The sequence below is a fragment of the Ambystoma mexicanum genome, chromosome 2p, assembly GCF_040938575.1.
Source record: "Ambystoma mexicanum isolate Mex_15411 chromosome 2p, UKY_AmexF1_1, whole genome shotgun sequence".
Classification (NCBI taxonomy): domain Eukaryota; kingdom Metazoa; phylum Chordata; class Amphibia; order Caudata; family Ambystomatidae; genus Ambystoma; species Ambystoma mexicanum.
In genome coordinates, this window is record NC_090923.1 from 1,407,483,949 (window position 1) to 1,407,498,823 (window position 14,875).

General features: G+C 46.6%; 1 protein-coding gene across 3 annotated transcripts in view; it reads left to right on the forward strand.

Annotated features, from left to right (window-relative positions):
* Positions 1-14,875, forward strand: part of LOC138567557 (uncharacterized) — a 76,300-nt gene that overhangs the window by 25,424 nt on the left and 36,001 nt on the right. For all 3 annotated transcript variants that reach the window (XM_069645892.1, XM_069645893.1, XM_069645894.1), the window contains exon 3: positions 11,783-11,869. In XM_069645892.1, coding sequence (XP_069501993.1) covers positions 11,783-11,869 — 87 coding nt within the window. The remainder of the gene's footprint in view (positions 1-11,782; positions 11,870-14,875) is intronic.

Genomic DNA, 14,875 nt, shown 5'->3' on the forward strand with positions numbered 1-14,875 from the left:
TCTACTCAAGTAGCTGTGTTGTAAACAATCGGGGTCCAAATAGTCTTCATCACTTCCCACAGGATATTCTAACACAAGCTCAAGAAGTTCATAACTACGCATTAATAATAAAATCATAGTGCAACAGAGGTGGCTCCATAACAAGGGAACAGGCTAGAGGTGCTGGTGCAGTTTGTGTTTTAGGGTCATTTATATGTGTATTGTTTCAGATATTGAGTAGGAAAAAACTCTTGATGAGTTGACAGTGAATCTGTAAATGACAGTTCCGATGTGTCAGTCAAATTGCCCACTCGCTTTGTTCCCCTTGATTGCCCAGGCCTAAGGGTGCAAAAAACAAAAGGAGTACTGGAGCCCCTCTGCCGGACATTAGTCCTGGTTACGGGAGCCTTACCCAGATTCTTTAGCTCACTATCTTTCATAGGTGGAGGACCCAGGATTCTTTGAGGTTGGTGGGTTACCACCATTGATACATTTGCTGATTGGGACATGTTCAGGGGTGCAGTCTTTAATGATAGTGGCTGGGCAGATGTCTGAAATATTTCTGAAGGGAGGGGAGGCAAATGATTTAGCTGGGGCTGGGGGTGGTTGCTCAGGTTAGCGTCTTGGGTGTTGGTACACCAGGATTAGTCTTTGAGGATAGTGGAGGGAGGTGTTGTGGGAGATTCAAGCTCTTAGTATTTTGAATAGTTCCTGGGAGTTAGAATTTGCATTAGCTATCCTGGTATTGTACGCTTCAGCTTTATCCTTTATGATGGCTTGCTTATAATCGTTCGCAAGTTTATTTATTGTTAGTTTTGATGAATCATAGTAGGTTTTCCTCTGAACAGCTTCTGCTTGTCTCTTAGAGCGCAGTACTTGAAGGGCATCGGTGAACCGGGAATTGCAGTGGTCTTTAGGCTTTCTGGGGAGGAGTGACGCTATCGTAGCAATAGCTTTTGTGACAGTGTTGGAGTATACATCTGCTAGTTTTTGTGGGTCGGCTGTGGCTGTTTTCCCAAGACGGTTGTAATAGGAAGGGGGAGAATGAGTCTCACATGATCTTCTTGGTGCAGCGGCCCAAGTAGGGGCAGGGGTGGGAAGGGGTTTAAGTGCAGGAAGGCTAAAAGTAAGGAGATGGTGGTCAGTCCAGGGGACGGGTTTGTTGGAGGTGATGGTTATCTGGTTGTTGAGGTCGGCTAACCAGTCAAGGGTTCTTCCTTTAAAGTGGGTAGGGACTGAGACCCAGTGTTTAAAGCCTAGGTCAGAGAGGGCATTGGCAATCCTTTGTTGTCGGTAGCGTGATGGAGACTTAGATTGAAGTCGCCTAGTAGTAAGACTCTGGATGTAGGTCTGAGATTATCCCCCTAGATTCCCTAGAAGATAACTATGGTTGTCTCCGAAATTAGCTGCAGGAGAGGTTTGGCGATAGATGGCATGTAGGGTAATAGTGTCTGAGGGCACTGCGACAAGTTTGGCCGTGAGACATTCATAGTTTCTTTACTGGTGGGTCTGATGTGGAGACTTTCTCTGTGGATAAGAACTACGCCGCCCCCCACGTGCGTTTTTGTTCTGTTGCATCTAATGATGATGAAGCCTTCTGGTAGCGCTAGGGATAGAGGGGGAACTGATGCTTCATGGAGCCAGGTTTCCGTAATGGCTATAAGGTCTAGCTCCAGGTTGAAGATTAGGTCATTGATGTCAATAGCGTGAGCTGGTAGGGACTTGCATTAATGAGGGCTGCATGTCGTAGATGGTCAGGTTTGGGTGGAAGAGGGTTGTTGTGAGCGCGAACCGGGACTGGGTGTAGGCAGGGAGAGGTCCTGGTGGTCAGGTTGGTGAATCTCTGGGGATGGATTGGTGATGCAGCTTTTTTTTAGGGGGATTGAGGTAGGAAGAGATGTGGGAGGGGGGGATGACTAATGTTCATTGCCTTGAGTGTGGCCGTGTAAACTTTGCGAAGTTGTGTGGGTAGAACTGGATTGTCGGGGTTGCTGGCGTGGGTGCGTTCCCCAAGTATTAATTTATTATCTCCGTCTGCGCAGGGAGGCGTGTAGGGGTAACTGAGGTAGTTCTGGCGCAAAGCCTGAGCTTCCTCTTAGGTAGGGGAGGCTGAGAGGGTTTTTACACGATAGGGGGAGGCTGAGAGGGTTTTTTTTACATGATAGAGGTGCAGTGGCACCTGCGGGGGGCAGGGGTGTTGGCTGGTACTGTTGGTCTTCTGGATAGGTTTACGCAGCTTCAGCTGCATTTGAGGCATAGCGTTGATAGGGCCTAGTGGGGCTGTATCGTGCAGGTGTGCCCTGATAGTCTTCGCGCGAAGCTATGAGGGCTGTTTAGCTGGTTCTAGTGAGGGGGATGGAGGTATTCTGGGTCACCTCTGTGCTGGGGTTTGTGCTATGCAGGCTCTGATAGTGAGGGTAGTGGCAGTCGCGAGACCTGCTGTGGGTATGCTGCGTGCGTGAGGGTGTATCAATAGCATAGCTAGTAGGGGGCAGGCGTCTGTTCCTCATGTGGGAGAGTGCGCGTTGTGTTCGGGATGTCAGGATTCGTGAATCTGGTAGTATGGAGATCTGGTAAATGTAAGGGCAGGGCTGCATTTTGTGATGTAGGCTTGCTGGGTGGGTCTTGTATCTTTTTGTGCGCTGGAGGGTGGAGGTTTGGAGAGGGCTATGCATCACATCGATTGGTGTGAGGGCGAGTAGGAATGGAGTGGAGCAGATGTTCTCATGGTGGCAAGTCTAAAGACTGCAGGCAGGTTTCTGTACTCCTGCCCTCCTATATGGCAGAGGAGAAGCACTCAGCCAAGATTCTCTATGCGGTAGCAATGGACAAGCAAGCAAGGCTTAAGCTCTCGGGAGGTGATGCAGGCTGGTTCTTAAGTACAGTGTAGACTCTAAGCCCACACAAAGGAATGTCCACACACTGTTAGGTGATAACACAGTTCTTTATATAAATAAGGTTCAAGTTATATACACAATCAACAACACACTTAGTGCTTTGGCAATACTAATATGATAAATATGTACGATGTCTATGTGGTACCACAGTTATCTCTTGATTTCTTTAAAATGCACCAATGGCTGACCGTCTCAATGGCATACAAATCAAATAGTAAAGTGAATCAACACTAGACATAGGAAGGAAAACAATGTTAAACAATGGCAGAATACTTTGTCCCGATCCAAGACCCAGTTATGTGTAAGGATCCCCCCCACCTGGGCAACCTGTAAATAAAGTGTATCAACAAGCCCAGTCCATATATTTTTAAGATAGTCTTGTTTCCTGCTAAAATGTTCTACTACCCCAATGTACATGAGTTTAGTAGAGTTCTTTGGAGGGTTCATCGATGGGCCCTTCATTAGTGGACTCCCTTTAAAGCAGGAGCCATGGGTCATCGAGATTCCTATGAAGAAATGTGAGCACTGTGGTCTAGGGAGCAGCTTCGACCATCGCGGTGCTCGCCAACGATCGGTCATGGACGTCCTGTGAAGATGCGCCGTGCCGTGCACCTTGATGACAAGAGTTCATTGCCATAAAGCAGATCGATGAACATAGGTCCAGTAAGGGCGTTGGGTCGTCAGCGTTGGTGTCAACGATCGGGAATCGACCACGGCTGGCCTTTGAATCATCAGCCTCTTTGTGGACTTTCAGTGGCGGGAAACCCTCCGGCAGATTCTCCTCGGTCGTCGACGACCTTGACTTTCTCCGGCAGGACAAAGTAGTCGACAGTGATGGCAAGGGAGCCCTCCTTTCAAACGTTCTTAAGCAAAGGTGGAGCGTTGCAGCCCTGGTCGTCAGCAGCACAGCGTCAAGCTGTCCCCGCTTGTTGGCAACACGACTTGACGGGCTTCCAACGGTCACAGCGCTCCTGCAGACCCTGGTCGACAACGATGGACTTCAATGTCTGGGTGCTTCACTTCAGGTTCTAGACAGACCCCGTCTCCAGTCGGCAGCCTTTCGAGGACTGACTTCCAGGGTGCTTGAAGATGATTAGCTTTTGCATGATGTTCCCTCGTAGCTCGGGAAGAGGTCTCCTAGCCCGGTCCTCTCTTGGAACAGTTCTTGGTGATGACAGTTTTCCGATTGGCGAAGGAGCAGAAATTCTTCTCTTCCAGCTGGACTTCAAGGATAAGCATCAAGTTTCGACTTCAGCTTCTGAACGATTCTAGTCAGTGCGAGGTCCCAGATCTGTTCTGTCTCTGTCACACTGCTGAGCCAGGCTCAAGCAGCCAATAATTCAGAAGGGTGGGCATTCAGCAGGCAGGCAGCCAATCGGGCTCACAGTGCATTCAGTCCATTCTTCTCCATCCAGACACTCGCAACAAGTAATGTGGATTGGGGCAAGTACCCAGCCTTTCATCACATCACATCGCGTTCATACCAGTTTCGGGCAGGGCTGTCTCATTCATTGTGTCGCACACCAGAAACTAGACACCCATATGGTCACATACTCCATTCACCCAGGTTCCACCCTAAGGATTTACCCAAAACATAGTCATCGGGAAGGCTCCAGCAAGTCTGACTGGAACTTCCAGCCAACAGCCAGTCAGGGGAAGGAACAGACCCAGGGCTTCCCAAGACTTTTGGAAAACAAGTTAACAGGCAATAGAAAGCAAGAGGCCACAGGGGCCATCTTGTCTCCTATCAGGAATCGACTGATTCCAATGGCAGGGCCTGGGTATCCCAAAGGATGGATGGAGGATACTCAGAGCACCTCTGAAATTCAGCATGGAGCTGCCACCAGCCCATACCCTGCTCTGTGGGCCAGACACAGGTGCCCAAAAACATACACTAGGGATTCAGGGTTGTACCCCCATCCATGGCTTCCATTAGGGTATCCCAAGGGTGTGTTCACCACAACCAAAAAGAGGAAGAGCTGCACTCTCAGGAGTCCCACACTGACTCATGTGCAGAAAACAACACAGAACACACATGAAAAAGGAATACAGGACAAGAACAAGGACATGGAGGCCCTGTCCCTCCAATGCATTTCCAGCATCACAGCAAGGACATGGGTGAGTCTACTTTGATTTAAGTTTAATGGTGATGCACCGGCAGTACAGGGAGGTAAGTTGGGCTTACCTGGCCATGAAGAGGTGTTCCGGGTTGCAAGGGTGTTTGTGTCCTGAGTGCATCCAGGAGCAGTGGAGAGCAGCAGATAGCTCCTGTTCTTGCCCTGGACTTCGGCCTTCGACTGAGGCCGGCTTCACCATTGCCACGCAAGTCCTCATCCCCATCTCGGGCAACTACATTGAGGACACTACCACCGTAAACAATGTTTACAGTGCTATACAAAATTGGATGGCCACACACAATCTATCTCTCAATGATGAGCAAACTGAGCTACTCATTATGGGTTCATCACAGCACCTTAAGTCCCTTGACACCCTCTATTCCGCCCTCCACATTGATGGGGGTCACTATCCTGGTCCTCCAAAAATGTAAAACCCTCAGGGTCTACCCTAGCCGACAGATTGCTACGTAGTGGGGGCATTGGGGATTGCCGGGGGGGGGGGGGTCACCCCCAAAGCGTGGTGTTTACCAAGATGGGTTGTTTATTTATGTACTATGCATTGATAAGGCGACTATTGCCTTGAGGGTTGCTGCACCATCCGGGTGGGGGGGGGGGGGATTGACGCCCGCACTGGTCTCCATTTGGCATAGGCTCCTCTGAGCATAGCATACCAGTTCCCTGAGAAAAAGCAGGTTTTGCAGAAAAATTAGTTGTGACCAGCTACACATGCAGCTTAGGGCATACGCTTGGCGTGGCACACATTCATATGTCCGGGTCGAACGTAAGTCCACATTTTAATATGCCGAGGTGTGCCAGATGCTTGGGCATGCACTCTAATGAGCACCCAATATTTGAAGCCCAGCCAAACAGCCAGGACATTGCTGCAAAGGATCTGAGCATCAAGGTTATTAAAAGGGAATGCAAAGATGAGGCCCAAGCGGGGACTACAGAATGCCTTCTGACCTGCTATGTGTTAATAATGAAGTGTTTTATGTGCAAAACACAGGTTCAAGGAGACCCTAAAGAGGATAAGGGATGATTTGGCACACCGTTCACAGTACTAAGGAAGAGCTGGAAATTGGGGGTAATGTTGGACGGATATAAAGCAGGTTAGGAGAGGATTCACTGGGCTTGTGGCTGGAGCAGGGCTAGGACTGCCCGTTAGGATGACTCTAAGAAAGCAAACTTGTGTTTTTCTAAGAAAATTTTATATGTTTTGACATCAGAAAAGGTCTCTGTCCCATCTCATTATGTATGGACAATGTGGATGATGTATTACTGGGTAGGGGGCCATGGTAGGGGTTAGCCCCGCTAAACAGATGCACCAGCCCACACAGGGGGCGCTAGAGGGGCAGCTGGCATAGCGCGCTGCCCCTCCCCCCCCCCCCTTTTTCCATGGACTCTCCTCCTACTGAGGGGGCGGAAAGTGCATGCCCCCTATGGTCTGGCCGGAAACAGCCTGGCCTGGGGAGGCACCCAAACAGCCTGGGCTGAGAGGGCAGGGTCTCTCTTCCTGCCCAAGCACCAGCAGCCAGCCTCCCGCCCAAGCTGTAGTTCCATAGTAGGTAGAAGGATAACATTTAGCAGTTGATGACAGAGCCGATGTTGTTTCTTCAAGTTTTGACGATGAGCTCACCGTGCTTTCACCAGGATGATGCGCAACGAAAACTGGAACTACAATGGAGGACCAAAACCGGCCACCGAAAAAATAAGTATGCACGTTTCAACAACATCTGCTCATACAAAAAGGAAATAAAAAAAGCAAACAGGAAATACTACGACAACCGAATCTTCAAAGCACCAAACACCCAAAAAGAACTCTTTAAAATCCTAAATGAAATAAAAAATCCACCTGGCTGCAACAGCGTACCAATACCATCGAAGAAACTATGCAATGACCTAACAGACCACTTCAAAAACAAAACTACCATCCAACAGACCATACAAAACAGACCATGCAAACAGAATACAGAACACACCTATCCCTGCGAGGAACGGCCAAACAAACTCCAAAGCTTCCCCCAAATATCAGTGGAGACTTTCATCAAACTGGTAAATCAAAGCAACAAAACAAGTTCCCCTGCCGATCCCTGTGCCCGGACATCTACAAATCAATCCTCAAACAAGGAACATCCATGGAATACCATAGGAATGTCTTCAACTTTTCAATCTCAACAGGAAAAGTGCTGCAAACCTTCAAATCAGCATACATCAGGCCACTGCTCAAAGATACAGCAGGAAATGTAGAGGACCTCTTCAATTACAGACCCAGCGTCCCATATCCAGCTAAACTGCTCGAAACGTACATGTATTGAACAACCGCACAATTTGTTTAAGAGCACCGCTTACTAGACCAGGCATAAGTAGGTTTCAGACTAATTAGAGGAACAGAATCGGCACTCTCAATACGGGATGACCTAAAAGCAAACGCAGACTCAGACAACAGTACTGCATTGATACTTTTAGACCTCTGCGGCATTCAACATAGTTGACCACGATATCCTCATCATGAGATTGGAAGAACTTGGAATCGCTGACCACGCCCTACTGTGGATCAAATCCTTCTTAACAAACAGAACAGAGACCACATGGATGAAACCTTTCAAATCCAAACCAAGAGAATCCTCCTGCTGAGTACCAGAAAGATCATCCATCTCCCGTTATTATTCAACATCTAGCTGTCTCAACTAATCAAGATCATCAAAAGACACAGCCTCCTCTGCTACAACTACGCTGATGATACGCAAATAGTCTACAAAATACAAGACACTCATGAAGAAAACATAACATTAGAGAACTGCCTTAGTGAAATATACTACTGGATGAACTCTAACTACCTCAAACTCAACCTAGACAAAACAGAAATAATGATCATAAAAAAAACAGAGAAGACGGCCACTACATCCCTTGGCCAAGGGAGCTCGGTGCAGCCCCATCCCCATCTTCGACTGTAAAAAACCTGGGAGTCCTGATGGACAACAAACCTACTCTAGAGCCAAAAGTAAATACCCTAATCAAGAAATGCTTCTTTCTCCTGCGAGCGGTAAAAAGGATCCTACCATTCCTGTCATTCGCCAACAAAACATTTACCGTCATCGCTCTTGTCATGTCCGGAGTAGACGAAACCAATAGCCTGTATCTGGGTATGCATGAACAACTTCTAAAAAAATAAACTACAACGCATAAAAAATGCAGCGGCCAGACTTCTCCTCAAATTACCCTGAAGAGAACACATTACACCAGTGCTGAAAACACTACATTGGCTGCCAATAAAACAACGAATCAGTTCAAATAAATGTACATCATGCACATAGCAATCCACAACCAAGGCGCAGAGTTCCTGAGAGACAAATTAAGCCTACATCGCCCAACTAGGACGCTCTGATCAAGCAACGACATCCGATTGGAATCGAAACCCTACAACAAAAGACAATTCGGAGGATCTTCTTTCTCTCACCTCGCACCAAAAACCTGGAACGATTTACCAAAGACATACATAACACAAGAAATCACCTACTATTCAGAAAACTCCTCAAATCCTCACTCTTCACCTCATAACTAGAAATACGGGAACATACACAGCTGAAACGATGAGTGAAAAAAACGATCCCCTAAGCTATCGTCTATAAACAGAATCTAAGGAAGACCATCTACGACGTACCAACTCACCAACTGAGAGACGGATATGATAGGACGGAACTATGGATTAAACACAGCTAGATCAGGATGGAAGGACATGGACGATTTATCAATCGCACCCTGCCCTCCAAATTACACACAAGCACCAATAGACCACCAACGGAAATGGAGAACAAGGGACTAAGTGACTACTAATTTACAGCACCAATACCAGAGGGGGGACTAGCACCCTCTCCCATAACACTAAGTTCAAATACAACACAGCCAGGAACGCGCCACACCATCACTAACAACAATTAGATGGAAATCGAGCCTGCCTACAAGACAACTGAATACATAGACAAGATCTGTATGGACTAGGACATATAACCCACTAACCCTTAGCTCAAATCTCTGCATACCTAATCCTCACAACCATCTTCTCGCTCAGCAAACCTCACGCACTTCACCACACTGTTACAACAAACAAACAAGACATAAACCACACCAACATTACACAAGGTCTCGCATCGGTCCGATACTCGCACCAAAGCTCAATGCACAGTGAAAACCGAACTGAAGCTGCCAACAGCACACCACTTCTCTCTCACTTTCCTACTCCCTCTTCACTTGACTAACCCAACCCACCTTCTTGTTTACAGATCCGCCTGAGTGCCTGGGGACCAATTCCTTTGGTGACGGTGCGCAGTATAAATATCTTTTAACATTTAACACCAATGCCCTTGCCTCAACAGCCTACATGTCCAAGCTCAGATCTCTGAGCAGGAAGTTTCTCTCCACCAATAACTGCCTCACTCTATCGAGAGCCCTCATACTTAGTAAACACGATTATTGCAATGTCCTCCTCAAAGGCACGTCAACATCCAACCTCTCAAAGATCCAACTCCTCCAAAATAAAGCACTGCATGCAGCTTTGGGGCTCCGCCGCTCAGACCACATCACAGCAGCTTGTTGTGATTCCCACTGGCTCCCCATCAAAGCCCGGATTGAGTTTAAGACCCTATCGATTGCCCGCCGGTGCATCTACAACGAAACCCCACTCTACCTGAATGACCTCATCACAAGGAAACAGAAGCGACTCCCTCAATCCTCCATTATTTAGTTGTCCACTCCACGCTTCAAATTTGTCAGAGCAGGTGAGTTTCTTGCCACCGACCATTAGGAATGAACCTTTCTGTACAACATTCAAGAGACTGCTAAAAATCTGGCTATTCGACGAATGTGACTAACTGCTGAATCCTGACTGCACTGTGTTCAGTCCCCATTTCTGGATGCATACCCTACCACCTAACTGCATCTCTTGGCTCCTGACTGCCTTCTAATGAATAATTATGTACCATACTGTTTCTCCCTTTATATTTCTCCTGTACAAACGCTGTGATGCCTCAGGGTTTGGGTGTTACAAATGGGCCCACAGATATTGTTGTGTGCACTCCTTGAGTATGAACCCAATCTGTTCCGAGGAAAATTAGCACGGAAACAATTCTCGCTATTTGAAGGGCTAAAATCTTAACATAGATTTTCATTTGTACGTTTAGCAGCGAGATTGGTCAATACGATTTGGCGTTAGTGGCATAATTTCCTGGTGTAAGGAGCAGAGTGAGTGTAGATTCTGCTATGGAGTGAATACGAGTTTGAGCTGTTTGGAAGGAGTTAAACCATGAAATTAGGGGGGCTAAGAGCTGGTTCATAAATGTCTTGTAGAAGAGGGGAGAGTATCCACCTGGACAGTGTCTTGTTTATTGGCAAGTCTCAAAATAGGAGCCTCTACTGAAGCGTTCTGTGTTTTTTAAAAGTGAGGTATTCCGCTAGAGCTACTTAGAGCAATGGCATCCCCAACATTATGGGGAAAAAACTGGCATGTAATGCTTTTTCTCCTCTTTGTCAGTGTGTGATGCCTGCCCTGTATATCAAAATAGAAATAGAAATATTTTGGTTGTTGGTACACTTTTGTTAGTATGGTAGGGACCTGTTTGCTGCATTTCCTTGGGAATAGTATTATTGTCTTTTTTAAATCGTGAGTGGGCGGTGCGTTCTGATAGGTGGGCTTCAAATTTGGCTGGCTCTGGCTACATGGAGGTTACTGTGCCTCAAGACAACCTATACGTTTATGAGCCAGTTTGCATCTACAAACCGCACCCTCATGCTTCAGCCTACATTTTTTCCCTGTTAAATGCTTTTTTATCAATCTATGAAAAACTGCAATTGGTCCAGCCAGGATTCCATCTTGTGACCTATGGGTTTAAACTGATCTCTGAAGACGGCGGCAATCCACTCCGCGAACTTGCCAGATTAGTTTGAATTTATATAGACCGATCATGGACTGTATATCTGTTCTGTTCCACACCTACCTTGGTTGCTTTTAATGTTGTTCTCAGGCATTCATCTTTTCCTTCGTGTGTTTGTGGCCATGCATTTGGCTTTATTTCATCAAAATGTGTGCAAAATCATTTTTTTTTAGCCATTGAAGGAGTTCTATTATACCGGACTGCATTGATGGTTTGTTTCTGGCAACCTTTTGAACCTTTTATGTGGATCTTCAAAAAAGCATCAACCAAATCAGTACCTGAAGGACATAGATTCTAGACCGGTTTAGCCATACTTTTGACAAGAGTTACATCTCCCATATCTCCCTTTTCTTAACCCTTGTCACCTTGTTGGTTGTCCTGAAAGCAATTGATAGACATGTTAGAGGTTTGTCAACCTCAGAAATTTAAAAAGTGCATGTTTTGAGATGGGTTCGGAGTGGTAGTGGAAAGGGAAGTGCAAGCATCTGGATTGATAAATGGCCCCTCTTAAGCCGTTTCTGGATAGCCTTTCTATTCTTGAACCGGTATGAGGACATGAGGGAAATGAGTTGTCTATTTTATGGTGTTCACATTGTATTATTTTCATTGTTATTTTATTTGAGTTATATTTTGAATGCTTTTATAAGGGGGCTTGTGACCACAGGACTGCTCCAACCCTAGCAGCAACATAAATAAAGGATTCCACTAACGTCGAATAGCTCTTATGTTGTACTGCTGGTATCTCAAATGTGTTGATTCAGACATTCCCATTTCTTTTAGGGATTCAGGTTTTCTTTTTGATTGATTAGAGTATGCAGAATGTAAAATAAAAATATGCTTGTTATCTCAACCGCTTTTCCAGGTCTGCCACGACAATCTATCTTCTACCCGCTACGGGGCCCAGCTGTCCTTGGTGAAAGCAGTCGCGGGGACCGGACCAATAGCTTGAGTAAGTATTCATGAACAACCCAATATCATTGTTCCAGCTGCCCCCCACTATACCGCCTCTTATTTCAAATCAAACATAGATGCCACGGCCAGTTGCTACGGTATTCATCTCTTGTCCCTAGTTTTTGGTCCGTTCATACTACCATTTCACCACCTGGTTGTCCTCAACCATTAATTCTTCCTTCTACTATTGTACAAGTGCCCAGAACACCTCTACCTTCTGTAAGGTTTACTATATATGTCACATGTTTACTATGTATGTTACATCAATGCTTTCAATAGACAGATGATTGCTGCGCACTGTGGGAAATTATAAAAACCTGTATTCCCCCCCCCCCACACCCCCCCTGCCATCCATTATATATTAGACTGGGTGAACATTTATTTTTTGGTGTGAAATCATTCTTTAATATTCGTTTGATATGAAAGAAAGCTGCATCACCCTTACAAAAGCCCTAATCCTCTCTAAGTTGGATTACTGTAATGCTCTGTATTTAGATGCAAGTAAGTAATAAAATCACAATCTTGCAGAACGCGCTCAGAATTGCATTAAGCATTCAAAAATAGACAGCATATTTCAGAGTTGAGGAGACAAAACAAATGGCTATTCGTCAATGACAAAATCCTGCTTAAAACTGCCTCCCTAATTCCTCAACAATGCTGTACCACCCTACATGGCCGATAGAATAGTCAAAAAATCGACATCCCGCCCTACCAGAATAGTTGGCTCCTTCTGTCTGGCCGTCCCTAGATTCAATCTTAAAAAGCTGGAGGCAGTAGCTTCCCGCTTATGGCAGCACAGACTTGGAACGCACTCCCATATTCCCTGAGAATGGACCAATCCTTTACACTTTCAGGCGTAATACTCTCAATTGGCTTAGAACAAATGACAAGTGAATCCTCTGTGTTCGTCTGCTAACATGTGACCTTCTGTAATCCTCTGCCATCTTACGCTGTATGCTCTTATTCGAATGGATTGTGCCCTCCCACGTATTCCTCATCTATGATATTCGTATCTCGCCAGCTTTGCTGCTTCGGAAAAAGAAATTCTTGAGAGGGCGCTGTGTCATGAACCACCGATTCCGGCCCTTTTCGACTTCGTGGTCCATGATGCACCGCAACATCAGGTCGGTGATTCTTCCAACATGGGCTACGGCCCAGAAACGCTACACTCTAGTGTTTACACGCAACGCTCTGCTTCCTAGAAAACGGGCACGCCCTGGCGGCTCTGCACGTCTCAACGCAACTGCTTAGAGTTGTTAGGCGTGTGTATTGAGTCCTTGACCCGTGCTCCTTCCTGGAACCCCTTTCTGATACCTGCCTTGCTTCTGCTAGCTTTATCACCTTTTATCCCGGATCCCGTCTCGTGCTCGGTGCCGTGGTCTTCCCGGCACTCTCTGAGCATAGGACGCCTGCCCCCTCTCCTTCCTGGATTCCGTCGCTGAACATTCCTGGATACTGAACGCTATCCTGCTTAAGGCAGTCGGCTTACCTCACGCTGGAATCCGAAGACTTGCGCCCCTACCTTTACAAGTCTCGAAAAGAAAGAAAGAAGGGTGTGACACGCTGTGCACGAGGTCGTAGCGTCGATATCCCTCGACTGTCTCCGTAGCGCGTTGACGTCACCAGCAGTACAAGTAGCTTGTGCCACGCCGGTTGGCTTAAGTTCCGTTTTTCCTATACCTTTGCAATCGACCGCTTGATTCGTATCTTCCTCAGGAAAATGGCATCATCTTCAACTCTTTACATTCCTGAGACAAGGTTTAAAAAGTGTATCGACTGCGGTTCTTAAATATCGATCACAGAGCCTCACCGTGTCTGCCTTTGGTGTTTGGGTTCGGACCATCGAACCGATGACTGTGGCTCCTGTCAGTCGATGATGGAGAAAGCTCTTCGTGAACGAAAAGGTAAATTGGCGGTGGAGCGGGACGCTTTGAAGGCCTCTTCTAAGAAGCATAGGAAGTCCGGTGAGTTGAAAGGCTCGGATCGGCACAAGCACTCGTAGAGGTCTTGTTCTAGGAGTAGATCGAGACGTCCTTCGTCTTCTTCCAAGAAGGCGAAGAGACATGGGTCTCCCTCATCTTCGTCAGATACCTCTACCGAGGTGCGACTAGGTCAGATTCCCCTAGAAAAGGGGAAGAATTTAGAGTGCACATGGTGAAGGTCTTTGAGAATGCGGCCCGACCGGCTCAAAGAAGCCTTGTGAGAGCCAGATCTTGGTCGCTCCTTTGGACGATGCAGGAAGGTCAGAAACGACTTTGGTTAAGACCAGTAGTAAGGCAGAGACTCAACATTCTTGACTCGACGTTAAAACGTCAAAGGTTCCTCACCAGTCGAGTGATTCCCAGACACCGGCTAAGGAGCATAAACCGTCAAAGCATTCGACGAGTTTGACGCCATCAGCGCCGATTTATTCAACGCCTAAGCAAAAGGAGACGTTCGTTTCCCTCGAGGCAAATTCAAGAGGAAGAAAAAAAGTACACACCTTTACCGAGATCTGACTTTTTTAAAGTCGGTCCTCTATTTTGAGGAGGAATGCGCCTCAGAGGGTGATATTTCTCCAATGGGAGTAAAATATGGTACTAGAGATGTAGCAGAGGAATTGATTGACCCTGAATCAAGAATGAGAGAGATTTGTGACACCCTTCACCCTTCACTCTGCCAGTGGCATTTATATGTCACCAGAGTTAGAATTTCCAAAACATGATCCTGCAGAACATGCAGACTCTGGGTACAAGAACCTGATGAACAGGGTTGCTGACTATATGGGTTGGGGTAGATCATCACCAACCTTTGAACAGGATGATATGACTGACGTCCTGGATCAGGGCCCCCAAAAGGACCCAGTTCTTCCTTTTCATAGGGCTCTTCATAGAACCGTGGTAGCAAACTGGGAGGCTCCTGAATCTGGGTCAGCAGTCAATAAGAACTTTCCCAAAAAAATGTAGACCAGCATTTTAGTAAGCACCCTACGCCTGAGAGTCTAGTGGTCCAAACTGCAACTTCC